The sequence below is a fragment of the Neovison vison genome, chromosome 7 (genome assembly GCF_020171115.1).
Source record: "Neovison vison isolate M4711 chromosome 7, ASM_NN_V1, whole genome shotgun sequence".
Lineage (NCBI taxonomy): Eukaryota > Metazoa > Chordata > Mammalia > Carnivora > Mustelidae > Neogale > Neogale vison.
The window spans coordinates 107,212,776-107,239,181 of record NC_058097.1 but is presented as its reverse complement, the minus strand read 5'-3'; the positions used below and the strand labels follow the sequence as shown (position 1 = coordinate 107,239,181).

General features: G+C 55.5%; 2 protein-coding genes across 4 annotated transcripts in view; one reads left to right on the top strand and one right to left on the bottom strand.

The window, feature by feature from the left end:
• Window positions 1–450, bottom strand: part of RNF214 (ring finger protein 214) — a 44,675-nt gene extending 44,225 nt beyond the window's left edge. For 2 of the 3 annotated variants that reach the window (XM_044257911.1, XM_044257913.1), the window contains exon 1: window positions 390–450. The gene's annotated coding sequence lies outside the window, so the exon portion shown is untranslated. Of the gene's footprint in view, window positions 1–341; window positions 366–389 lie in introns of those variants that run through there. The other variant, XM_044257912.1, reaches the window with a different exon arrangement.
• A 593-nt stretch (window positions 451–1,043) lies between these two features.
• PCSK7 (proprotein convertase subtilisin/kexin type 7) lies at window positions 1,044–26,178 on the top strand. Its single transcript, XM_044257909.1, has 17 exons — window positions 1,044–1,100; window positions 2,624–2,743; window positions 3,208–3,687; window positions 4,357–4,491; window positions 5,087–5,252; window positions 6,388–6,478; window positions 7,367–7,421; window positions 7,883–8,021; window positions 8,870–8,970; window positions 11,470–11,637; window positions 12,367–12,474; window positions 12,911–13,013; window positions 22,449–22,605; window positions 23,166–23,260; window positions 24,053–24,146; window positions 24,344–24,461; window positions 24,754–26,178. The coding sequence occupies exons 3-17, from the start codon at window positions 3,220–3,222 to the stop codon at window positions 25,117–25,119; spliced, it is 2,364 nt and encodes a 787-aa protein (XP_044113844.1). The 5' UTR covers window positions 1,044–1,100; window positions 2,624–2,743; window positions 3,208–3,219; the 3' UTR covers window positions 25,120–26,178.
• Window positions 26,179–26,406: the final 228 nt, after the last annotated feature.

Sequence of the window (26,406 nt, the reverse complement as noted above, 5' to 3'; positions counted from 1 at the left end):
CCAGCGAGATGGCGACGCCGGGAGCGACGGGTGCTCGGGGGGAAACGGGGCACGGCCGCCAAGGGGACAATGGGGGACGCAGCGCCCGGCGGCCACGGCCGCCTCAACCGGGGACCGCTAAGTCCGCCGCCTCCTCCGGCCGGGCCCCCCCCACCACCCCTCTATCGCGCCCCCCACCCCCGCCCCACCGCGTCGCCGGCGCCGTCTCGTTCCTAGGCCGGGACCCCTGCCCCGTCCGCACGGGCCCCCTCCACGCCCCCCGCCTCCACGACCCCCCCCTCCGCCCCTGCCCTGGCCCGCGGCGTCGCAGCCCCCTCCTCGCGCGCCCGCCCCGCACACACCTCCCGCGCCGCGCCCCCGGGAGGCAGTGGGGGAGGGACGGGACGCACCTGAGCGGGCGGAGCGGGGGGAGGGGGCGGCCGAGCCTCGGGGGGAGGGGTCGAGCGCCGGCCCGCGCACCGCACCTCCCACTTCCGGCGGCGCGAGCGGAGCGGGCGAGGCTCGGTCGGGAGAGGAGCGGCCTCGGCTGCACAGCGCCGCCCCCGACGGCGCCCTCTGGCGGCCAGAGCCGGCACCGCGGAGGAGCCGCGGACTCCGTGGTAGCCCCCTAACGTACAAGTGGACCTTCCCGGGGACGTGGGGAGGGAGAGAGAGGCGACGGCGAGAAGGAAGGAGACCCGGCGGAGGGAGGAGCTCCTCTGGGAAGGTCCCAGGGAGAGTCGGGGCCATGGCGATCAGAGAGAAAAGAGGAACGAGGTGTTTTTAAAAGGTCGCAACCGAGACGCCCTTTCCAGAGGACGCTATGAAGGGCAAGACTGTCCCTCCGGACAGGGCCCCCGCTGAAGACACCCCGACAGCGCGGGGCGGTGGAGCCAGGCGAGCGGAGCCCAGCACGCCCGCACGCTCCTCTCCCGGCGGAGGATGCCCGGAGAGGGAGGCCCCCTAGCGCGGGTTGCTCCGGGCCCCTGGGCCGGGCCGGGTCCCGCCGCTGATTGGCTGCGCCGCCGGGCGGAAGTGATGCTACTGTCACTGGCTCCCCGGGCTCCCGGGAAGCCGCGAGTTTCCGCAGGGAGGCGGCGGCAGCAGCTGCGGCCGGGCCGGTGAGTTGGGAACTCGGTGGGGGCGGGGCAGGGGAAGTCCGAGTGGTCCAGAGCCGGGGGGCACCGGCCCCTGAAGACCAGGGGGCCGCATCGAGGGCGCCCTCAGCCCCGGCGTGGGGGAGCCCCGGGAGACGGGACACCGGGGTCGCGGATCCCAGGGTAGTAGGGGTCCCTCTGAGGGGAGGGTCAAAGTGCACAGGCCAGTCGGGGCCGGAGAGAAGGAAATCAATGAAACTGACCCGGGACTCCACCTGGTTTCTAGGAACCGGGTGGAGAGGCTGCGAGGAGGTCAGTCTCTTGGGACAGTCTCTTTCCAGGACTCAGGGCTGCCCATATTCTTTCTTTTTTCCCTTGGCACCTGAGAGCTGTGAAGAGACGCAAAAGAAGTTGGGTGAGGTTGCGATCTGCTTTCAGGGACTATTTAAGGTTCCTTTCCCAGAAACCTGGGGTGGGAGTGGGAGACGGTCCTGCTCTGCCAAGAGAGAGGAGGAAGTGGTGGTCGGGGTTCTCTTCTCTTCCGGAAATGTATGGGATCTAGGGGACTTGGAGGGGCCTGCCTAGGTGGGGGCACTATCTGGCTGCTTGGCGAGATGTTGTTTTACTTAGTACGGTCTGGGGAAGGTATCTGAGTATGTTGGGACAGTGGAGGCTGCTGGAGGGCCGGGAGGAATGTGAGCGGGAATGCGCCTGGGAATGCGAAGAAGACACAGAATGCAGCTTTTTGGAGGGAAAAGTCAGGTGGCCTAAGTTCTCTTCTCCCTTTCCAAAGAGATTTCAGTAAAATACCTATTTTTCTGTCACGTTTTGAGTTGGATCCCTTTGGGGGCATGGGGATAGGAAGCCCCGCCTCGGGGTGCCACCAGCACAGAGCAGGTGACTCCAAAGGAACCCAGTCGCCAATAGGTACACACAGGTTCTGCTGCCCTCCTCACCTGTCCCTGGCCCCACCACTGCCCCCTGGTTCTAAATGTAGCCTTTCTGAAATCAAACCATGGGGGGCAATCCCAAGTTTAGAGCGTAAGCCCTCACTTACAGGCCACCTAGCTGAGCTTGTGCTGAAGGATGGCCATGTTTAGTGCTATTTTCCAACTGTCCGATCATTTCTCCTTTCCTGCTTGCCCACATGCTTTTTAGGCCTGTTCAGTTTTGTGTGCATCCTCGGGTTTTCACCATTTCCTCTGCTTCCTACCTCCTCTTACTGCCCCTGGCATCCATCAGAGATACAGAAATCAGGACGTTAGCTACCACCTCGTCTTCTAGGAAATAGTACTATCTGCTTCTCTAGCAGGGTGTCTTGGCAACAGTTCAAGCCCTCTTCTGGACCTCTGGGGAACAAAGAAAAGAGGGTGGCATGATGCTTAGGAAGAGAAGTACGGTTTCTGTGCTAGTCTGCAACCCACTTGAGATCCCTAGAAATGACATTTGATCCCTGGCCACTTCCCTTGGTCACAGGTCATGGCTAGCCTCTGCTGGCTCCACTGAATTTGGAATGACACTATTTCTTCTTTGCTTGGGGCCCACAGGTCTGCAGTCTGTGCTCAGAACCGCCACTCCACAGTGACAGTGATGCCTGGTTTCCATTTGCACAAAATGAGTGTGAGGTGGTTAGCCAGACCAGGAGCTCAACCTCACACAGAGCCCAGGTAGGACTGGGGCACCCGCGTGGGGAGTCAGCCCTGAGGAGAACTGGACTGAGATGTCAGCTGGGGGGAAGATTTATGTCCCCTCGAAATAAGGGAGGAAGAACAGTCATGATTTTGCCAGTCACCTACGGGAGCGATACGACTTTTAAGCCCTTTTCAGAGTCGCAGTGGCAAAGAGCACCGTGGTGCCTCTTAGCAGTTGGACGTCCTCCCTGATTATCTGGAGAGAAGCCATTGCTATCCTGCCACCTTGCGGGTATCTGCTGGGGTTGTACCTGCCCATACCCCACACCCCGCCCGTTGCTCTGGAATAAATGTTTATGAAAAGAGAGGATCCAGTGTTTACAAATGTAAACGGAGTGGATTGGGGGGTTGTAGGCTGGTTGTAGGCGACCTACAGGGATGGCTTGGTCTCCTACAGATTCCCCGCAGGGGTCCCTGATGTCCTTTCTGTTTGTCTGCAGCCTGCTGCTCTGATGCCGAAGGGGAGGCGGAAAGTGCCACACTTGGATGCCCCCCTGGGCCTACCCATCTGCCTCTGGCTGGAGTTGGCCGGGCTCTTCTTACTGGTTCCCTGGGTCATGGGCCTGGCAGGGATGGATAGGCCCGGAGCCCAGGGTCCAGGGGGGCTAAGCTGGGCTGTGCATCTGGACAGCCTGGAAGGCGGCGGTCCGGAAGAGACTCTGGAGCAGCAGGCAGATGCTTTGGCCCGAGCAGCAGGGCTGCTGAATGCTGGGCGCATCGGGGAGCTGCGGGGGTACTACCTCCTCATCCAGCCGGCGGGGCAGCAGCAGGGGCAGCCGGCGGAGGCTGTGCGGCAGCAGGCGGAGGCTGTGTTAGCCGGGCACGAGGCTGTGCGCTGGCACTCGGAGCAGAGGCTGCTCAAGCGGGCCAAGCGCAGCGTCCACTTCAACGACCCCAAGTACCCGCAGCAGTGGCACCTGGTGAGCCCGGCCCTGCCGCCTGCAGCCCTCAGGCGGAGAAGTTGGGGTGCTCTGTTCTTTAGAGGGCCTTTGACCCTATTACTCTCCCGTTGCCCCTGTCCTTTGCCTGAAAACAAGTTTCATTTCTGTTGGCTTCGGTGGCGGGTTTTGCCCTCGGGCTCCTCCTTCCCTGTGCTGGCTTCTGGAGAGCCAGAAGTTGGGGTGTGGGTGCTGGGGTGAGGCTGCCCGGGCTCAGATCCAGCTCCACCACTTACGTGGAGATTTTAACAGTGTGTACCTGGTGGAGTTCTGATGGGGAGAAGTGAATTAATACGTGTGTGCCTGATGCCTTGTAAACACTTGGTACCACGTTATGTTTTGTAGTGTTCATAGGATATACGTTATATGGCTGAATCGTATCCCCCAACGCTTGTCCTTGCCACCATTTCACTTTTAGCACCGGTGAAGGATGCCAGGCCTTCCTGGAGAGTGAGCCCGTGGCAAAGCCCTCCCTTGTCCCCCTGTCCCCACCCAGACCTCTCAGTCCACAACCGCCGTGCAGCTCTTTGGTGGTGGCCGGGAGGGAAGGAAAAAGGACTGTGAGCTCTGACTCATCTGTCTGTGAGCTATGTCGTGTGTCACTAGGCTCCCAAGGCTCTGGAATTGTTCCTGAGCCTATGTTTCCCACAGAATAACAGGCGGAGCCCTGGCAGGGACATCAACGTGACAGGTGTATGGGAACGCAATGTCACGGGGCGAGGGGTGACTGTGGTGGTGGTGGACGATGGAGTGGAACATACCATCCAGGACATCGCACCCAACTACGTGAGTGGCCCTGGGACACCCCCTCCGACGCCCACATCTTATCTCCTTGTTACTGCCTCAGCCTGGCCCCCTTTCTTAGGGGTCCCCGGGCCACACAGAAGGGCCTGGGAGGTGGGATGGTGTTCTTCATCCTCCCCACTCCCGCAGCCAGCACTCCGGTCTGGCAGTTAAGACCCAGGGAGAGAACTTGGCGTGGCACTTCCTGGTTCCGGCTGCTGCTCCCTGCCCTGGGGAGTAAGGAGTGGCCTCTGGAGGCAACTTGCCTCTCCCCAGAGTTCTGAGCACCTTCCTCCTCCAAAGCCTGCTCTTTAGGTAGCTCTAAATCTCTTATCCTGGGCTTCCCAAGCCGCAGGGCTGCCTCCTGGGCCCGTTTCTGTAACGGACAAGAGAGAGGTTTGCTGAGACCTGGGGCACTTCTCAGTTTTGCCCCATTTGTCCTGTTCTCACCTCTGCAGCCTGAGAGAGAGGGATGCGCCTCTTGCGCTGGCTGGGAGCCCCAAAGTCCCCAGTTCCCCCAGGTCTCCTCTCCCCCTGAGTGCCAGGACCCAACCCATTAAAACTTGTGAATGACCACATGTCCCCTCCAATGTTTCAGAGCCCTGAGGGCAGCTATGACCTCAACTCCAACGACCCTGACCCAATGCCACACCCGGACGCGGAGAACGGCAACCACCATGGCACGAGGTGTGCGGGAGAGATTGCGGCCGTGCCCAACAACAGCTTCTGTGCCGTCGGAGTGGCCTACGGGAGCCGCATAGCAGGTACCTTCCGCTCTAGCCTCGGTGGGCTTCACTCCCCGCCTGCTCCTCTCCCAGGGGCTGAGCGTGTTGATCAACGCACATGGAATCAGGCAAAGGATAAGTTTATGATAGATAGAGCTGTAGGACGTACCAGGTCATTGATGTTTGTGAGTGCAGTGGTGTTTCAAACATGCTGTTAGCCGCAAACCCTATTATATAAACATATCAAAGTGGGAATGGTCTTGAAGTGGGACGGAGGCCTCTAGCCCCAACCACTCACTCACTTGCCCCCTTTCTCTGATCGTGGTTATGTCCCGTCAGATGACCAGCTCACTGTAACTATAACTCCTTTTCCTTATCTAGATTATACTTGTATTTCCATAACTTCCCAAGTACCCTTTTAGTTGCCTCTCTTCCTTCATCCTGTCTGTCTGTGGAGACTCCCCTCCCATCTCCCAGCCCTTCTGAAGGTTGCTGTCTGCACTCCCTCCTCTCAGGAGAGCTGAGCAGCCCTGGCCCCTACTGGAGCTTGTTCTAAGGCTCTTTCTCTTAGTCTTCCTACATCAAGAGGGAACGTACATCAAGGGGGAACCGGAAGAGCCTGAATAGGGAAACCCTCCCCTACTGCTCCTAAGTGCTTGGAACCTGCAGACAACGGATTGGCTGTATTCCCCTTATTCTCCAGCAGAGGGCAGCAGCCTTCTCCATAAAGGAGCTACTGAGTGAGCCAGAAACTTCCTGACCCCAGTCCCCTCCCAAAGCTCCATGGCTGCCTGACCACCAGGATGTGACCCACCCCATTTTAGAGGGTAAAAGTAGGCATCCGTGGAGCAGTAATGGTCATAAGTACCATTTATTAGACACACTGTATGTGTCAAGCACTGCACCCAGGCCTACAGGATTAAGGATGCAAATAAGGGAACCTTGACTGCCTACATTCTAGCCCAGGCCTCATCCCACCAGCCCCGATGATCTTTAGAATCCAAGATTCAGCATTAGTTAAACAAACAAACAAAAAAGCCCATTTTGGTACATACACATGGTTTAAAAAAGAGCGCTCAGCAGGGAAAGGAAGCCTCCCCGTGTGGCTCACCACCACCAGCTCCCCATCGGGGACCCACGTGGTCAGGGAGCTGACGCGGCCTTCACCGCCCAGGTATCCGGGTCCTGGACGGGCCCCTCACGGACAGCATGGAGGCCGTGGCATTCAACACCCACTACCAGATCAACGACATCTACAGCTGCAGGTATGGCTGGGCGGGGATGCGCAGCCCCCACAGCGGAGCAGCAGGTGCCTGCTGGGGTCCTCTCGCCGCCTTCAGGCCGGAAGTCTGCCACCCGCGTCTCCAAACCCACCACCCTGGGTTCTCCGTCGCAAGCCCCACGCCACGCCATCATCAGGGGCCCACACAAGAAGGGTCTGCCCCGTGTTTACCTGTTTCATGACATCTGAAGGGCTCCTTTCCCACCACAGCCGGGCAGAACACCCAGTGCCAGTTCCCGCCACCCTGCAGGCGTCTGTGCACCTGCAGCTTTGGGTTTTGGCGATGGGTGGGGAGCGGGCGGGGCCTGGGCTCCTGAGAAAGGGGAAACCGAATTTGCGCTGCCCTCACAGCACCGATGGCCGGCTCTTCCCCCGGCCAGCACCCCCTTAAATGCATGAGGTCATCCATAGAGGACATTTCCCTATGTCCTCTATGGGAAGGAAGAGAGAGCTTCCTTCTCACCCAGGAACTCACACAGACAATGTAGGTCCTTTGTGGGTACTCTGCCATCGAGCCTTGTCTGAGATCCCTAGATCAGACGATGGGGTGTCCTCCAGTCCCTCTCTACCAATATGTGTTGTCTCCTGCTCCCTGGGACCCAAGAAAGGATTTTCAGGGGCAGGTGAAAGCGGTCCTAGAGGGGGAAAGTTTCTAAGGGAAAAAAAAGAGCCTTGTCACGTACTTCCATTTTCCACTTTGGAGTGAAGGCTGGATCTTTGAACCCTGTGTCCTTTAATCGTGGGGGGCCTGGACTGGAACCCTTGGGAGGACAGGAAGAGCCCAGGCAGGGCATGGCCACTTGGGACTGGGAAGCCTGGGTGGGCCACCACAGTGGGGCTCTGGCTCTTCCCTCTGGGTATTTCTCAACAGCTGGGGACCAGATGATGATGGGAAGACAGTGGATGGCCCCCACCAGCTTGGAAAGGTAACTGAACTGTGTGAAGATTGCGAGACCTGGGATACCCTCTTCGTTCAGGTTAAGTCGCTCACTTTCCCAGCCTACCCCATCTGTGGGGCCAGACTCACAGCATCCAGACCCACCACCCCCTGTGGGGGGACTCCTTCTAACCTGGAGGTGGGGCAGCACAGTTAACATCAGTTCTTAGAGAAGCGGATGGTGCCTTGAGTCATTTCCCTGTGATGCTGTGCTTGCCCCCGCATCCCTGGCCCCACGGATCTGATAAGCAGCAGACTCTCATCAGACACTTGCTCAACTCCCAGCTCCCTCCCTTTCTTGTTTTCCATCTTTAAATCTCTCTCCACATTGGCCCAATGCCTTTGGGCTTTTTCCCCTTTTCTTTCTGGAAGTGGGGGAGAGGGTTGGTATGGAAGGTAGAGGTCTTTCTCTGAGCTCCTCAGCTGACCCATGACCGTTGTCCTCCTCAGGCTGCCTTGCAACACGGGGTGATTGCTGGCCGCAGGGGCTTCGGGAGCATCTTTGTGGTGGCCAGCGGCAATGGCGGTCAGCACAATGACAACTGCAACTACGACGGCTACGCCAACTCCATCTACACCGTCACCATAGGTAGTGGCCTGGCGGTTGTGTGTGCATGAGTGCTTGGTGTGTCGCTCCACGGGGAGGGGACTCTATTTTGGTGTGTGTGGGACTCAGTGGGAAGGGGGGGTGTGTTTTGGGGTGTGTATCCCTCGGCGGTAGAGGGCTTCCATATTTGGGGGAGGGTGTCCCTCGCGGGGGGAAGGGGCTGTGGATTTGCGGGGTGCCCTGGCTTCCATGGTGTCTGTCTGTGTGAGCATGATCTTGTCTTCAGAGCCATATAGTTAGGGGGGACTAGCCCTGCTTCTGGGGATCTCAGGACTTCCTTAGATGTCACCATACCCCAGGAACACTTTCAGCCCGTCATCTGGTTAGGCCTCTGCTCCAGCCTCCCTTCCCATGCGCCACTTGGCTCCTGCCTGAAGCCTTCCCTTACCCCTACGAGCCTGAATGAAATGCCTGTCCCTGTGCCCCCCCACCACAGCATCTGCTGCCCCGGTTGCATTTACTTACTTTACTTCCTCTCTGACTTTTGGCTCCTTGAGCTCGAGACCGTGGCCTTTTCCATGTGGCCCCGATGCCTCTCCCACTGCGGGATCTGCAGTAGATCATTAATGAGTGAATAAACGTGGAGAATGTGTGAACAGATGAGTAGTAATCAAGGGGAACACCCTCAGTTTTACCGTGGGGCCTACTGAAAGAATGGTACCAGGGCCCAGAATCCCCTCTGCCGTTTGAGGTTACCTGTTCAGGTGAAGTGTATGCACCCTCTGAGGCACTTGGGGGGCAGAGATCATTTTTTAAACACAGGACAGCCTCCCAGACGATAACTGATACCATCAGGCCCCTGGCGCATGTCTCCCCTGCTCTGCCCCCAGGCGCTGTGGACGAGGAGGGACGGATGCCTTTCTATGCCGAGGAGTGTGCCTCCATGCTGGCGGTCACCTTCAGTGGTGGGGACAAGATGCTCCGAAGCATTGTGAGTGCCTCCTGTGCCCTGCACTCCCCGTCACTGTCCCACAGGACACCCCTCAAGCAGCACAACTGTATTTCTCAGGGTCGCTGCTCCCCCGCCCTGCCCCGCCCCGCCCCTCCAGTTCCTCTTCCCAGCAGATCGGGGTCTCATCGGGGCATGCCACTGTTGGGAAATCGGAACTAGGACCCTGAACAAACCTGTACGTGGTTTTTACCTACAGCATTTTAACTTATGAATATATGTATTTTTATAGAGACTAGTATGCATCACCCTGATTAAAGAACTCTTTTGAAATGTCTTCTTTTGGTGGAATTTGGGCTTTGGCTAATTCCTGTGGGGTTAGGAAAGAATTTTCATTCCATTACTCTTCAGCCCTTACGTAAATACTATGAGTTCTGGTCATGTTCCTCCTCAGGAGTAAAGCTAGTGGTTGTTTTCACGGGATGGGCGGGAAGAGGAGTCTGGGAAATGTCTGTCAACCCAAGAAACACTTCTTTCCTTGGAGCTAGAATTGGAACCACGTCCAGCAAGGGATCAGAGCAGGGGAGTGGAGCTTGTCACGCTGGGGAACCTTTTAAAGAATTCAGGCTCTGTGGCCCACACCTGCTGGCTTAGCTCCATCCCAGCGTGTTCAGGCCAGGTCTCTGGACTGGGACCCCAGAGCTCCAGGGAAGAGCTGGGCTAGAGCCTGGGGGTGTCCTCCTCCTCCAGAAGCCTGGGGACAGACGTCTCTCTGGGGCCACTTTGTCTTCCTGCTAGGTCACATTCCTTCTCCAAAACTGAAGTTCTGTTTTGCCAATAAGTGACTTCTGGCCAACGCACGGTTCCAAGGCCCTGTGCCTGTGGCCCTCTGCCTCTTGCCCCCGCCCAGGGAGAAGGGAAAAGGGAGTGGGCTAAAGGAAACACATCAGAGAGGCTTTGCCCAGCAGGCAGGCGTCGGATTCAGAGGGCCCCCTGCTCCCCAAAGGCCAGGCTGGGGAGAAAGAAAGAAAGCAGGAGCAAACTGTGCTCTTGGTGCCCTGGCAGAAACTAGGGAGCCCACTCGCCGAGGCCTCCCTAGCATCGTTGAGACTTGCTCTGCAGTGCCTAGCTGTTCTAACTCCCCTCCCCTTCCTACTCCCACCCCCGCCTCCACCTGAACTGTCGCTGGCCCAGAAGTGAGGAGTTTGTGTAGCCAAGGTCCCAGCTTTGGAATGTCCTTGCCTTGGAAACCCCGCTGCCAGTTCTTGCTCAGTGACCAGCGGTCTCCTTGGGGGCAGGGTGAGCAGCCTGTGCTATTCCCCCGCTGGGCGCCTGGGGTGCTCCCCTGGACTTTCCCAGGGCTGCCTGGGGCTCCTGCCGCCCTAGGCATGTTCACGGCCCTCACAGCTACCCCTGAGACTATCCCGTGACGCTGTTTCCTTAACAGGAAAAAAACCAATCTGCTCCCTGGCACAGACCAGCCTTCCCAGTCTCGTTGAGGCTCCAACTTGGAGGGCTTTTTCCTTTTTCTTCTGGGAGCACACGGTGTCTGAGTGAAAATTACATCTCTTGGCAGCTGCTGTAACAGCTGGGAGGGAAGCAGTGAGTACAATGGAGAAAGGGCAGTTCTTGGCAGAAGTTAGCACCCTGGTATCTGACCCAGAGAGAAGCCTGGAAGGAAAAAATTCTCTAGTCTTAACATTGGCACCATGGCCTAGATCCAAAGAGCCACAGCGTGGGGCAGATTTAGGCAAACCCTTTATGGCTCCAGGGTTGATTAGAGCATGAAAAGAAGAGCTTGATGCCATCTCTCTCCGTGAGGTAACTCCCCTTCCTCACCTCCACCTCAGAACCACAGGTAGAGAAGGGGGGCTCACGGGAACCACACTGAGGCCCCAGGCCCAGAGCAGTGAGGCAGTTTGGGCCAGGGCCGGCAGGCCGTGTAGACATGAAGCCCGCCCTGAACTCACAGGGTGGGCAAGGACTCAGTTCCCTCTCCCTGGGAACACACTCCCTTTGTTCCCACTGATGTCACTCCAGCCCTTGTCGCCGAGCTGCCAAGTTGGATTTCCTTGAATGGTGCCGTCACTGTTGTCCCAGCTCCAGCTGGGGCCCAGGAGCTCCCCCAGCCACTTCCTCCGTCTAGCATGGTCGCAGGGCCCGGAGGGTCGGGGTGGGGAATTTGGGAAGCTGTTATTAGAAGAGCAGGAATCAGGAAGGCTGTCCTCTGCACATAAGGCATCTCCCACAGTGCTCTCTCCTTTCTGCCTGCAGCCAGACCCTCCAAAGTAGCTCTTTAGTCTTTACTCATCTTTTCTCAGTTCTCCAGAGCTTGTCCTGCAGGGCCTTGAAGGGTTAAGGATCTCCTTTGTGCCAACCCGCTAGTGGGCCTCCCTCTGGTCAGAGGTTCGGTTCTCACAAGGGAAGGGCCCACCTGAGAGGCTTACTCTGAGCGCCCACCCCTCCACCGCCACCCCCCACCCCCGCATAGCACCTGCGCACTCTGTGTCTAACCCCATCCTCCCCCCATCCACTCCCCAGGTGACCACTGACTGGGACCTTCAGAAGGGCACAGGCTGCACCGAGGGCCACACGGGGACCTCGGCCGCGGCCCCCCTCGCGGCGGGCATGATAGCGCTGATGTTGCAGGTGCGGCCGTGCCTCACGTGGCGGGATGTCCAACACATCATTGTCTTCACAGCCACGCAGGTGAGACTCAGCCGCCTTCCCCACGCTTCTGCTTCCGTGCACGTGCAGGGGGAAGGCGGCTTCAGACTCGCCCAAACGCGAGGGGCCAGATGCTTTCCAGAGTTGCCGGTGTGTAGAACAGGCGCGAGTGGCCCGTCAAGATCTCAGGCCTGAACTCGTTCGTACCAGCTCTGCCTGAGCCATTTCACCTGCCGAGCAGCTCGCTGGGCTCCCTTCCTCCCAGGCCTGTGACTCCTGACTCCCTCTCCAGGAACAAGCCGGGAGGGTGGTGACATCATGGGGCTTGGACCTTTTGTTCCAGCTCTCCTTGGGGAACCCATTCCCCTCTGCCCCGAGTGGGAGTCTGGCCCAGGTCAGCCAACAGGGGCAGCAAGGAAACCCGAGTTACGTTGTTGACCTTGTAGTTGTCCCTTGAACAACATGGGTCTGGATGCATGGACCTGCTGTCAATGTATTTTCTTTTCCTCAAGATTTTCTTGATAACACTCCCTTTTCTCTAGCTGACTCTACTGTAGGAATACAATACATTATCGATGTGACGTACAAAATTTGTGTTCACCAACTGCTTCCGTTCTCCGTAAAGCTCCTGGTCTGCAGGAGGCTATTCGTAGTTAAGGTTTGGGCAGTTAGAAGTTATACATGGAGTTTCAGCTGTGTTGAACTGACTTGTTGGAGAGTCAGGCGTACCTGCGAAACCCCAGAGACTAAGCGGCACCTCTGTTCTTGCAGTACGAGGATCGCCGTGCCGACTGGATCACCAACGAGGCTGGCTTCAGCCACAGCCACCAGCACGGATTCGGCCTACTCAATGCCTGGAGACTCGTCAATGCAGCTAAGGTGAATGGGTGTTGGCAGCGCGGGGACCCCTGCCTGGCAGGATGGGGGGGTGGGGGGGGCAAGTGCCTAAAACCTTGCCTGGCACGTCGTAGGCACTTAATAAATGTTCTTCGTTTCGTTTACCCTCATGCCATCTGACACCCATTTTTCAAACGGAGAAGCAGGCTCAACACGCTCACAGAAGTTCCCGAACTGTTAGCGAATGTAGCTTGGGGCTCCCAGGGTGCGCTGGGCCTCCTCTCGCACCCTGGATGCAGCCACTCGCTCTGGTTCCATGTTTCGGTGCCGTAGGGTGCGCTCCCGGGTGTCGGCAGGAGCCTCGGGAGCGAAAGGAGGTGATGAGGACAGGAGAGAGACGAGCTGGGCCCCGAGAATCGAGTGGATGAGTGTGCGTGGCCCGTCTCGCTCATTCACCACCACCCCTTTCCTTTACTAGATCTGGACCTCTGTCCCTTACTTAGCTTCCTATGTCAGCCCTGTGTTAAAAGAGAACAAGGCTATCCCGCTGTCCCCCCACTCACTGGAGGTCCTGTGGAATGGTAAGTAGTCAGCAGAAAGGGGGTTAATCTCGGGCCTGAGGTTTGGGGCGGGGTGCCGGGGAAGTCCAGCTCATCGGCCCTGCCCAACTCTGCCCCCTTCCTTTAGGAGCTGAGCTCCAGGCAGACCTGTGGAGTTTTCTTTGACCATTTTAGGACATGTTGCCGCTTCTGACTTGGCTGGCCCCCTGGCTGCTTAAATAAGACCTTTCTCCTGAGTTACTAGTAGTGGAAGGAGCTGCTGAGCAACCGGTTAGAAGGGCGGGACGGAGGGGGAGGAGTGGCCCTGGGACTTGAGCCTCGGAGGCAGGACTTGAAAGATGCTGCTCCGACTTCCAGGCTGGGGACTGGCCAGGCAGACCCCTTCAGCCCAGTGGCCTTTGGATGAAGAAAATGAATCTCTTCCTTTGACTCTCCGGCTTCTGTGATACAGAAGCCTGGTGGGGTGTTTGGGGCGGGACTGGAGGATGCCGAAGTCTCCCCCAGGAGCGGTTGTCTGTCCTATGTCCCCGCCTCCGTCACACCCAGGCTCCCTGGGGTTGTGTGAAGTGCTGCGGTTGAACCCCTTCCCGGACAAGAGGGCAGCGGGATGGGGATGCTCGTGCCCGGCAGCAGATTCCCCTGAGATCCCGAGTGAGAGTTTCCGTACTCCCAGCTCCGAGGGGGATTTATTTTTCCCCTTAAAGAATTTTGCCAGTCAGAGTTATTTGCTAATTTTTGTGAAGACTGAAGCATGCCATGTTTTGGGCCCAAATTAGAACTCCATCCTCACTTACCCTGGTTTGATCCTAGAGAGTGATCAAACCAGAGCAAGAATAAGAGGAGGAATGGCCAAAGAAGGGAGCCCAGAAGGGAGGGGCAGGGCAGCTTCCCTCCGGTGGAGGTTTCCCCGAGAAGCGTTCTGTTGTCTCTCTCCCTAACCGTGTCTGTCACTTGCCCATTCCCTCCACGTGGAAGGAAATCCACGGGCCTGGTTCATTGTGTTTTCCGTAAAAGGAATGCTGTCTTGGAAAGGGCATCCACCAAGGCAGAGAAGTCCAGGAACATTCCTGGGAATGCAGTTCAGTCAGAACCCCTAGGCTTTGCACTGATGAGTCTTGGAGATAGTGAACCTTTTAACCGGGACCTCTCACCCAGCATTCCCCCACTGTCCTTTAACTAACAAAGTAATGCAGAGTCACACGTGCCAAATGGGAGTTAACTTAGAAGAGGGTTGGGGGCCTTTCCAGCCTCGTCATCCTCTGCTTCCCGCTGACCAGGGGACCTTGCCCCAGCACGGGTGACAAACCTCCCCGGCAACCGCTTCTTTGTCACTAGGAAGCATAAAAGCAAAGACACGTTGTCCTGGACCGAGGAGAGTGGGAAATGGGCTAGTGCACAGAGAGGATGAAGCAAAGGGAGGTGTAGACCCAGAGTTCTGCTAGCGTGGGGGGCAGCAGGCAGGACAGCTGTGAATTTCTGAGTTCAGCGAAGGTGTCTTCTCTCTTGTGGCTCCATTTACCCTCCAGCAGACAGGACAGAAAGTACAAGCCTGTGGGCGCACTTGGGAGGTTGAAGGGACTGTAGTTAATATGGTTTAGAGCGACTAGACAGTCCACAGATACGCCCCTATGACCAAGCTTGGTCTTTTCCCCCAGACCGGGGGGAATCGGTGTCCGAGGGTTCAAAGTCAGCTGTTTCTAAGAGGGAGGGAGCTGAAGGTCACCGAGAGAGGAGAGGAGGTGCGGTACTGCTAACACTGTAGAACGGTGGTGTCCCACAGAACTTTCCACAGTGATGGAAGTGCTCTCTACCCACTGGCTGTGCGAAGGCTATTCAACACTTAAGATGTGGCTAGTGTGAGAGAGGAGCTAAGTTTTAATTGTATTATATTTAACTTCACATAAATAACCGCGTGTGCCGCCATGCTGGGCAGTGCAGTGATGGAGCCAGACAGAGGATGTGGGGGAAGCGGGACCCGGGCCCCTTGGTTCCCGTAGAGCTGCCTCCGGGTCTGAAATCACTACCAGAGGGCAGGAGGGGCAGCGGGGTTGGGGAGGAATGTCTAACACACGAGAGCGTCTGCACGTCTTCAGGGAATTTCCTGAAGCCCCTTGTGGTACCCTGTTACCCTACTTGAAGCCTGAGTGTAACAGGTGAGGCCTCCGTGGAGGCAGGAGTCCTGCTGCCTCTCTGTGCCTCCCCTGTCCCGCCCACCCTCTCCCTCTGCACTGACTCTTCTCCTGCCTTCACACATCCTGGGGTCACCTATGGGGAAACAAATGGAAGTCCCTGTCGGCCTTTAACCTGGAACCCTTAAAAGTGAATGAACTAAAGCCACTGATCACTTTTTTTTTTTCCCCAAAAATTTTATTTATTTATTTGTCAGACAGAGATCACAAGTAGGCAGAGAGACAGGCAGAGAGAGAGGAAGGGAAGCAGGCTCCCAGCCAAGCAGAAAGCCTGATGTGAGGCTCCATCCCAGGACCCTGGGATCATAACCTGAGCCGAAGGCAGAGGCTTTAACCCACTGAGCCACCCAGGCGCCCCAGCCACTGGTCGCTTTTATCACCCCGTCTCTACCACTGAAGACTCAGTTCCATGGCTCACAGTGCCCCCTTTCCCGGTCAGGCACGGGGGTTAGTTCAGAGTTCATCCTTCTCGACCTTTCTGCCGCTGTGACCCTATTCACGGGGCCCTGGCAGCAGCCTCCCTCCTGTGCAGCCTCCATGACCTCCTCTCTCCAGAGCCCTCTCTTAGCTCTGCTGCCGAGGTCCTCACGTCCTTTGTGGGCCCGGTCACCGCTCCCAGCCCGTGAGTGCCTCCTCATACTCCTCTGTGGCTCTCTCTCCTCCCTCGGGTCTCTCCCTCCGCCATGCAGCAGTTCTCGTGACTTCCACGAAGGATTCTTAGCTCGAAATCTCGTCCTCTGATCCCTTACCGGTGGGAGGGATAGAGATTGTCAGAGCTCCCCCAAGATCACGAGCGGAGGAAGCCCTGGGACCTTCTGGCCAAGGTGGGGGGGAGTTGAGAAAGACCTTGACTTATTCCCAAATGAGAATAATCAGACAGTCCTCATCAGCTGGGACTTGAATCCTTCTTGGAAGCCAAGCACCCTTCTGAGTGTTCCTTCATTTAACTCCGTAACTCACTTGGTTCCGGCGTCCCCACGTGCACAGCCACCGGAGTCTGTCCACACCAGTAGAAAGGGCATGTGGCATGGCCCCACACATACCCTAACACAGACGGGCTCTTGTGGGACTCTTTTTGGATTCCATTCTGTTCTGTGACATTCTGGAACATGGCATTGATGCCTTGTAAGCCCCTTGTCTGCCACGTTAATGCTCTCCTCCAGCCATGCCACCGGTGTCCCCCTGTAGCTTCCTCTGCCTGCGTCACCATGCAGTGTTGGGTGTCCCATCATCACACAGCACATCACAAATACAACATTTCAGATTTCATTGTCACCCTCTAAAAGCCAGCTTACTTTCCAGGTTTCTCCCATTTTCCGTTAGAGCCCTTGCCTTGCTGTAGAGTCGCATGCTTGAAGCCTGGTGTGGTCAGCCACTCCGGACCCCTTGCTTCTCCCCAGGTCTTGCCCTGTCCATTCCCGTGCAAGGCCGTCTTTCTGTACTTCTCTGCAATGTCTCTCAATCGATTCACTCATTCATTCTGCTAACGCGAGACCCACCTCGTTCCAGGCACTGCGTTAAGTTCTGGGGATTCAGAGATAAGACAGGATTCCTGCCCTTAGGACCTCACAATCTGGGAGGGGGAAGGCAGCCTGTCTGCTGTAGAGATGACACAGTGTCAGAGAGATGACCCCCACCCAGGCAAAACAGGAGGGCTCTTAGAGAAGCTAGACACCGACCTAAGCTGGGGGAAGAGGTGAGGAGAGGGCCATCTAGAAGCAGGGGCCACACGGGTAGAGTCCACAGAACTTCAAGGAGCCTCGAGTTGTGTGGCATGGCTGGGGCAGGGCCAGACAGAACTGCGTGTGCCTCGGGAAGTTGAATGTGACCTGGAGGTCTGTATGTGGGGAGCCTTTGAGATAAGTTGTCACGAGTTGCTGGTAGGGGAGGGTGAAGGAGACCAGTCCCTTGTCTTTCAAAACTATATACTCGGTCTCTGCCTTCACATGACTCTGGGAAGGAGAAGTGAGGACTACTTTTTTTTTTTTTTTTAAGTTTTATTTATTTATTTGACAGATAGAGATCACAAGTTGGCAGAGAGAGAGAGAGGAGAAAGCAGGCTCCCCGCTGAGCTGAGAGCCTGATGTGGGGCTCAATCCCAGGACTCTGGGATCATGATGGGAGCCGAAGGCAGAGGCTTTAATCCACTGAGCCACCCAGGCGCCCTGAGAAGTGAGGACTATTGATGGAACAAGATTGGCTATAAATTGATAAATATTGGAGTTAGATGTTGAGAACACCTGTTCTATTTTTTATATATATCTGGGATTTTCTGTAGTCAGAATGTATATGTATGAACGTATATATAAATATATACGTGCATTTATGTTTTTTAACATATAAAAAGATTTCCAAGTTTTTGAGCTTGAGCAACTGTCTAATTAGTAGTGACATCAAATGAGATGAAGAACCCAGGCCCAAGAACAGATCTGGGCAAGGGCTGGGCAGTATGAAGGACCAAGGCCTGGAATTTGGCTCTGCTGTGTTTGAGGTTTCGGGCAACACCTAAAGGTTATATCCGGAAAACAGTGAGGAAGTAAGTTCAAAAGGGAAGAAAAGGTCTGGAGGAGGCGGTCCCCAGGGTAGGTGGGCAGACAAAGGATAACAGGATAAAAGAGGAACCGGCAAACGCACTGGGACTGCGTTAAAGTGTGGTGGTCCGTGGAAAGACCCTTCTGGAGGAGAACAGGAGGGATGAGATGGGCTGGTGTGGGGCGGGGGAGGAGGAAGTCAGGAGGATGATATTGTGGGAACTCAGGGCTGTCTCAGTGAGAGAGGGCAAGGAGACAAGGACGGAAGGGGTGGCCCTGGGTTTGCTGCACAGGCCCCTGGTGCCTTCGAGAACCGTTTCCAGGTACTCACAGGGGCAAACACTCCATCTCAGCTGGTTGAGTAATTTGTAGAGGCAGGAGATTTCTGGTTAAAGATGGCAAATTGTCACGTCCTTTTATTTCTACTTTCTCCCAAAACCTCACCAAAAAAAGAACAAAGGAATACAAATGGTAGAAGCACAAGGACAAAGAGAATGGGAGAGAGGCCTTAGCAAATGAGAGATTTCTTCACATTTTTAGAAGATGAAAAACAAATGGAGTAGTGAGCAGGGCTGAGAAAATTGCATACCAAGTGTCTGCAAGGGTGATACTACGAAATAAGCCCCTTCGTGGCCCAGAGTCCCAGCGGGCTGGGGACTCAGAAATCCCATGTGCTCCAGGAGACAGTGGCGGGTATGAGGCGGAGAATAGGGATCCGTAAAAAGGTAGATGCTGGGGCACCTTCTCCCATCCTTGGCAGCCAGATGATGTCCCTTCCTTATTCCGCCAGGAGTTGGGAGGTTTCTTCTTCTAGAGACAGGGAATGTCCTGGGAGCCGGGGCCCCTCCCCTCTAAGCCAGCTGCCCAGATCCCAGGGCCCTGGCAGCCAGGAGCTTGGTGGTTCCTCTCTGGGGCAATGGAAGGACCCCTCACAGAAGGACTTGGAGATACAGACACAAAGTTCTCCTCCATGAGCCAGTCCGGGACCAGGCTGGCTGACTTTAGTTAGGGAAGCCTACCAGTACAAAACTCCACCATGCTTAGAGCTTCTGACTGGCTCTAAGCCAATATGGAGCACTGGCTATTTGGGGGGAAGAAAAACAAAAACAAAAAACCTCCAAATCCTAAGGATGTTGTTTTTAGTCGCTAAAACTCAGCCAAACTGCTTATCCTGGGGTACGGGATAGGTATGGGGATACATGAGAAGGTAGAGTAAAGATGCTTTCACATACTGCCTGAAACTGGTGGAGAGGCAGTGATTCCACAAGGAAGGATAAACCAAGGGAAGGAGAGGATGGGGTAGAGAGAAAGGGGGTGTAGGCAGAGAGGAGACAGAAGCCCAAGGCAGGAGAGGAAGGTCCCAACCCAGCGGCAGGGCAGCGGATGGGAACGGGAGCCAGGGAGCCCGAGATGGAGGCACTGGGGGAGCTTCCAGTCTGTTTGTTCATTTGAAGAAATAGTATTCAGAGAGGCCATGTGGTTCTTTTGTGCAGTTTGGGAAGCATGAGTGATGGGGACATGGAGTAAACACAGGACAGTTACTAACTGCAGAGGGGACATCAGCAGATTGTTCAGAAAATGAAATATAATCGTTCTATACTACTTGGCTAAATCCCACATAAGATTTATAAGGCCATAGTAAGAGAAAAAATATTAATCTATCTAAAAATGGTGCTATAATTATTTTGAGACGACAAAGGGGACGACGGCAGGGTAGGAAGAAGGTTGGTGTGGTATCAAATCCTCACGGGCTGTAATTAAAAGTCGATATATAATGTCTAAAACTGATTTAACCATGAAATAGTCACACATGCCTATTATTGGGAACATGAAGGTAGATCCCAGAAGAAAACAACCAAGAGCAATAAGAAGTGTTTGCTTCTGGAGAGTGGCTCGGGAGGATGGTGAGGAATGGGGTAGGAAATTGTTCTTTCACTTTTAAAACCATGTATACTGTCTTGACAGGAAAAAATGTTAAGAATGAACGGGAAGGAGGCGCCTGGATGGCTCAGTGGGTTAAAGCCTCTGCCTTCGGCTCGGGTCATGATCCCGGAGTCCTGGGATCGAGCCTCGCATCGGGCTCTCTGCTCGGTGGGGAGCCTGCTTTCCTCTCTCTCTGCCTGCCTCTCTGCCTACGTGATCTCTGTCTATCAAATAAATAAATAAAATCCTAAAAAGAAAAAAAAAAAAAAAGAATGAACGGGAGGGTAAGAAGGAGAGATAGAGAATGTAGACATCTTTTCCAAGAAGTTTACCAGTAAAGGAAAAGACGTAATATCTGATACTTACATAGTCTTAATACTCAGTATACGTCTAAGTACTTCATGTGTATGAACTAATATAATCCTCCTGTCAACCCTAGGAAGTAGGTACTATTACTCTCCAAGTTTTCCAGATAAGGAAATGAATCCGATCCTCAGAGCTAGGACAAGGCTGAGCTGGGATTTGAACCCAGGCTGGATGGCACCAGAGCCCACATTCTTCATGCGGTGGGCAGAAGAGAGGGAAGGGTTGAGAAAGGGTTTATTTGTTTTTGGCTTTCATCTGTAGCAGCAAAGACATAAGAAGATCAGGCCAAGAAGATGGCGAATGGGGCCGGTCTGATGTTGGACTCTGGCCAGACAGTTGCTGTGGAAGGAAAAGAAAACCCACGAAGCTTGCGAGAGTAAACAAGAGGGTGATGGAGAGCTGAGCTGCGGGATCTGAGCTGTTATTAGAGAGGAGCTGGGGGGGCACCTGGGTGGCTCAGTGGGTTAAGCCTCTGCCTTCGGCTCGGGTCATGGTCTCAGGGTTCTGGGGTCAAGCCCCGCATCAGGCTCTCTGCTCAGCGGGGAGCCTGCTTCCCTCTCTCTCTCTCTGCCTGCCTCTCTGCCTACTTGTGATCTCTGTGTGTCAAGTAAATAAAATCTTAAAAAAAAAAAAAGAGAGGAGCCGGGCAGCACCCAAGGAGATGAAGGAAGAGATCAAGAAGGGAGTGAGGAAAGCGGAGAGAGGAGATGTCCTTGTGCTCAGAGAAGGTGGGTGGGACATTGGCTTGGAAGACTTGCCAGGTGGAATGAAAGACCATTCACACGTGCCCACATCTATGCCCAGGGAGAGGTCCAAATCAGTATTTCCCAACATGTTATCAAGAAGTGTGGGAACTTCTTTGTTGTCATTTTGCGCAGCGGCTCCTCTGATTGTTCATCAGCTAACGTGCATTGCTTATCTGATGAAACCCACAAAGAGAGTTTCTAAGCTGTTTGGAAGTGAGGCAGTGCTGGATAATGATGTGGCCTGGGGTGTGGTCATGGAAGTGGGTGCTGAGGTCGGGAGGTAAACAGTGTGAGGTCACGATGACATGGGACAGCAGCCCTCTGGGTGCCGTGTGATAGTGGATCACGGCGGTTGGTGCATTTCTGTGAGCAAACTGGAGTGGGGCTGAGCGGGAGGCCAGCGGACACACGGCCTGGAAGGACAGAAGGTGGTATCATGGGTTGAGCCTTGCCTCCCGTCTTCCTTCCGTGTAGCTGTCCACCCCCCTGGAAGGTGGAGGTGCTGGTCTCCACCTCACCTGTTGGAACGGATCAGTGGGAAGAAGTGCTTTAGAAAGGACGGTGTCTCCTTGCCCCCTAATTTTCCACCATCCCCCAACTGAGGAATTCTTCCATGGCAGTCATTCGCATTTTTCTTAAACTTTGTTTTGAGATAACTGTGGAATCCCAGGGAACTGCAAAGCAGTGCTTAGGGGAGTCTCATGCACCCTTCTCCCGGCGTGAAACAATTCTAGCCCAGTAGCAAAACCAGTAAAAGGACATGGCTATGGTCCATGAAGGGTACTCAGACACACACTCCTGTTTGTACGAGTGTGTGTGTGTCAGGGTGGGGGCGGGGCTCCCTCACAGGTTTGCCACACCTGGAGCCTTGGGTACCCACCACTACCACCAAGACCCAGGCCACCCCAGCCTCACCAGACTCCGTTGTGTCACTCGTTGGTGGCCGTGCCCATGCCCTCGGCCCCATCCCTCATGCCTGGCAGCCACTCACCTGGCAGCCAGCTCCACGCTTGTGTCATTCATGAGGATCACGCAGCGGAAGTCACGTGCTGCGTATCCTTGTGAGACAGGCTTTTTTTTCATTCAGCACCATTTCCTCCAAGTGTATTCCATTGACTAGTTTTTTAGAAATTTGTACTGCCTTCTGTATGAAACACGTTCATTTCTCCCCTGCCTTTGGGCCATCTCCCCTCCTGGAACATACGACTGCCCACAGCCCTCTCGACCGGGCTGTGTTCATCCCCTTCTCCGGAGGCTCTCCCTGCCCCGTGCCTAGAGCCTCTCTGTTTTTAGCATCAGTTATGTACTCCTCACACCGTCTCGTTCTCCCCTTGCAGGTAGAAGGCAGAGATCATGTCCAACTTACCTTTCTATCCCCAGCATCTAGTACAGTGCCTGAAATGTAGGAGGTACTCGGTAAATTCTTCTTTGGATGAATGAATGGTTGAAGCTGCCCTGTTTGGTTCTTACGTTGTGTCTTGAATATGTGATCTTCCCAATGAGACACTAAACGAGATTTTCAGCCCCTTGAAATCAGCCACAACATCCCATTCACTCGCCTGCGCTGGGTCTCGGTTAGGGCTGCGTTGGGTATCTGTATGTGGGTTCAGTGAGTATGTGCCTTTATGTGTGTTGGGAGGAAGTGAGGGCGTAAGTGTTGATGGGGCTGGTTTCCCAGCTGCCCAGCCTGACTTCCCACAGTCAGCAGGACGGACCTGGAGATGTCGGGGCTGAAGACTCTAGAGCACGTGGCAGTGACAGTCTCCATCACTCACCCACGCCGTGGCAGCTTGGAACTGAAACTGTTTTGCCCCAGCGGCATGATGTCCCTTATCGGCGCGCCTCGCAGCATGGACTCGTACGTATGCCTGCCCGCACCTGGGTTTTTTTGGGCAATGAGGGTCTTTGCAAGGAAAAGATAGAGAAAAAGCGGACACGGACACTGTCCTCTGCTGTCATGGCACTGGCTGACTGTGGCGGCGGGATGCCATTTCCTACCTGCTTCGTAGAGGTCACTTACAACGTGCTAAGCACTGCACTTGAGAAATACTTCCTCTAATGCTTACATGAATGATGCAGAGGAGACTTTACCCTCTTTTTACAGATGAGGAAACAAGTCACAGAGCTAGTAAGTGCCTCAGGAAGTAACAGTAAGCCTAGATCTGTCGAGCTCCCTGGCCTGTGCTCTCTCCACATCTGCTTTTCCCACTAGCACATGCTGACAAGTCCCTCAACTCATGGGATCCCTGGGGAAGGGACAGCACTTGGGGACCCCTCATGGCGCACTCCCCAGTAGCTGGAGCTCTGGCCACAACAGCTATGTTCTGATGGCTCCTACAGTTAGAAATCATGTTTGTGGCAAAGGGTCGGTTCCCTGCCCCACGTCTTCTGGATTTTCTACTCTTTTCTTCCCCCCAGAGACCCAAATGGCTTCAATGATTGGACCTTCTCCACTGTGCGGTGCTGGGGGGAAAGAGCGAAGGGGATTTACAGACTTGTGATCAGGGATGTAGGTAAGCCTGCCCCCCACCCCGCGTCCCCCACCATCTGGTCCCTCTGGAGCTCAGAGTCCCTGCAGAAACCGCCCCATGGAGAATACTGCCATCGGACCGACAGGGTAGCTGCCGAGAAATACACCCCATCTAGAACATGGGCCCTGAGATCTGAGACTGTTCATTGATCCTACCTCTCATGTTCCTTGGAGAAGTGACTGATCCATTTTTCCTCAGGATAGCAACAAAAATTCCTTGTTGAAACCACATTTCAAGTCCTTTCACATATAACCATCCTTCGACCAGCCCTGGTAGGCAGGTAAGGGCAGGACTAATTTTCACCATTTTTTTGTTTTGTTTTTGTTTTTGTTTTTGTTTTTTTTTCCTTTGTTTTTTAACTGAGGCCCACCCAAGGTCTGAAGTGACTGGCACAAGGTCATACACTCTTCTGGTGAGGAGAGTGGCAACAGAACCCAACTCTCCTGGCTTCCTGCCAAGTTAGGCATTCACTAGACTGCTCGTTTTCAAACCTTGCTTTAATTTAGTAGAAGGACATTTTTCCCCCCAAGCAAAATCCCAGCTGAAACCCTAAAATGTCAAGGAAAGAAAGGCAGAACCTCTTTGCTTCAGAACCACACATTTCAGCCTCACTTTCTCCATCCCTGAGGGCCCCTGCGAAGCACCTTGATAGAACCCCTGGGCAGTGGACCGTGTGGCCAAGTCCCCCCAGGGGCCGGGGTGGGGGCGGGCCTCTGCTGTTTGCACAGCCAGTGGGGGGGCTGGGCTCACGGACTGCCCCCCTTGCGGCTCTAGGAGACGAGACGCTCCAGGCTGGCGTCCTCCGGCAGTGGCAGCTGACCCTTTACGGCTCTGTGTGGAGTCCAGTGGACATCAGGGACAGGCAAAGGTGGGTGCCGGGCGCAGGTGCCGGGAGGAGGCAGCTCCTGAGGCCAGGAGAAGCCATGCAGGGAGCTCCACCGCCCTGGGACCCCTTCTTGCTGTGGGCCTTCCTCCCTCCCCAGCTGTGCGGTGAGAGAATCAGTGAGGCCAGGGGTCAGGGAACCAAGTTCAGGAGGGCATCCTCCTCTCTTTTCTTCTGCACAGACTATTAGAAAGTGCCATGAGTGGAAAATACCTGCATGACGGCTTCACTCTGCCCTGCCCTCCTGGGCTGAAAATCCCCGAGGAAAACGGTTACACCATCACCCCTAACACCCTCAAGGTACGAGGGCCCAGCCTCCAGCTCCAGGCAGGCGGGCGGGCAGGAGTGTCCTGGGGGGTCTGAACCTTGCTGGGGTACTCCAGGTGACTTGAGAAGTGATGGGTTGCAAGGAGCTGGCTGGGCCCCCACTTGACTACTAGCTCTAAGAGGGAGCTCCTTGGGTGGGGACAAGGGCTTTGGGGTGGGAGAGGCAGTCCCGAAGGTGAGATTTTCTGAGCTCATTGTTCTGGGCTGAGAAAAGCCACAGGCTTTGGGAAACCATCCCTAACTTGGGTGCTTGACTTTTCCCCAGACTCTGGTGCTGGTAGGCAGTTTTACCATCTTCTGGACCGTGTACTACATGCTGGAAATCTATCTGAGCCAGAGGAATGTGGCCTCTCACCGAGTTTGCAGGAGTGGACCCTGCCACTGGCCCCAGCGAAGCCAAAAAGCCAGGGAAGAGGGGACAGAGCTAGAATCAGTGCCACTTTGCAACAGCAAGGATCCAGACGGAGTGGAGACAGAAAGTGAGGGCCCTCCCACCACCTCTGATCTCCTTGCCCCAGACCTGCTGGATCCAGGGGCCTGGGGCCTATCCCAGGACAGGAGTACCCTGAACTGCCCTCATCGTCACCTAGCCCCAGACCTGCTGCAGGGGAAGGAGGAGCAGATTTGCTGACCCAAGTCCCAACAGGCTCAATATGGGACAGACTCTTCCTTCCCAAAGCTGGGGAAGCTTGGAAGCCTGCTCTGAAGTCCCGGGAGCCCCAGAGAGAAGGCGACCTGATGCTCCCATCGGGAATCCACAGGCTGGAGAGCACCCTCTGACTACGTTCAGGGAGGCCGAGGGCCTTCTTAAGGTGCAGCGACAGAGGAATCGTGCCGTGTGAACAGTGTGGCCATGGCCACTGGATCTTCCTCCAACTGGACAGGAGCTTCCGGTTAGAAGGTCTTGACCAAGGGCTCAGCGCCCCCCCCATGGGGCAGGCCTGTCTCCTCATTTCTCCTGGGCAAGCCGGTGATGTGGGTCAGAGGGACCCTCATCCATGCATGGGTGGGGCGGCGGTTGCTATGACCAGAGGAGTCTCTCCGCAGAAACGTCCACGGGGTCACAGGGGAACAGGGCTCAGGGTGAAGGCTGGGAAGAACCCGTGGGTATATGCCTGTCCTTTTAATGACCCAGGACCTAGAAAGAGCAATCTTTTCCTGTGCATCCCTCCCTTTCCTGCCTCTACCTGAAGCCTAGGACCTACTGGTATGATAGTTAGCCCTCGGCCCAGCACACTCACCCTGAAAGCCGCTGCCTCCTTAAGCCCTGATCAGAAGCCAACCTTGAACACAGCCCTGACTCCTCCACCATCGCCCCCCACCCTCCACCCTGAGGGATCGGTACGACACTCCTGGCAAGGCCAGGAGGTTGGGCGCGGCTCCCCAGGGCCTGCGGGGAGGTCTGCAGCAGTACAACAGGGGTCTGCCACTGCCACTGCCACTCCAGCCCTGCGAATGCCCTGTCTTCCTCTGCAAAGCGCTCAGGGAAACGGCCTTACCCGCTGGAGGCCAGCTGTCGGCCTGACCGGCTAGGACTCCTCCCGGCCTTGGCCCCCTCCCCTCTTCTGAGCTAGTTGGTTGATCTAAATTTTTTTTTTTAACGCTTAAGATTTGGGTTTCTCTTTTCACAGCAACATTTGGTTGAATGTTTTTCTGCACAGCTTTTCCAAAATAAAAACCTTCCACGCAACTCTGCCGCTCCCCATCCCCTTTCATCTGCCTCCCAGAGCTCACGAATGTCGCTCCTCTTGGCCTTCGGTCCCCCGTCCCTGAGATTCACTCCTCCTCTGCCTGGGCCTCTGAGCCCCCTGGGATCCTTGAATTGGGGGGTTCCTTCAGAGCTGACAGCCAGGAAAATGTAAATGTTCCCTGCCTCTTGCCTGCTCATAGCTGGTGGAACCGGAAGTGACTAGGGCAA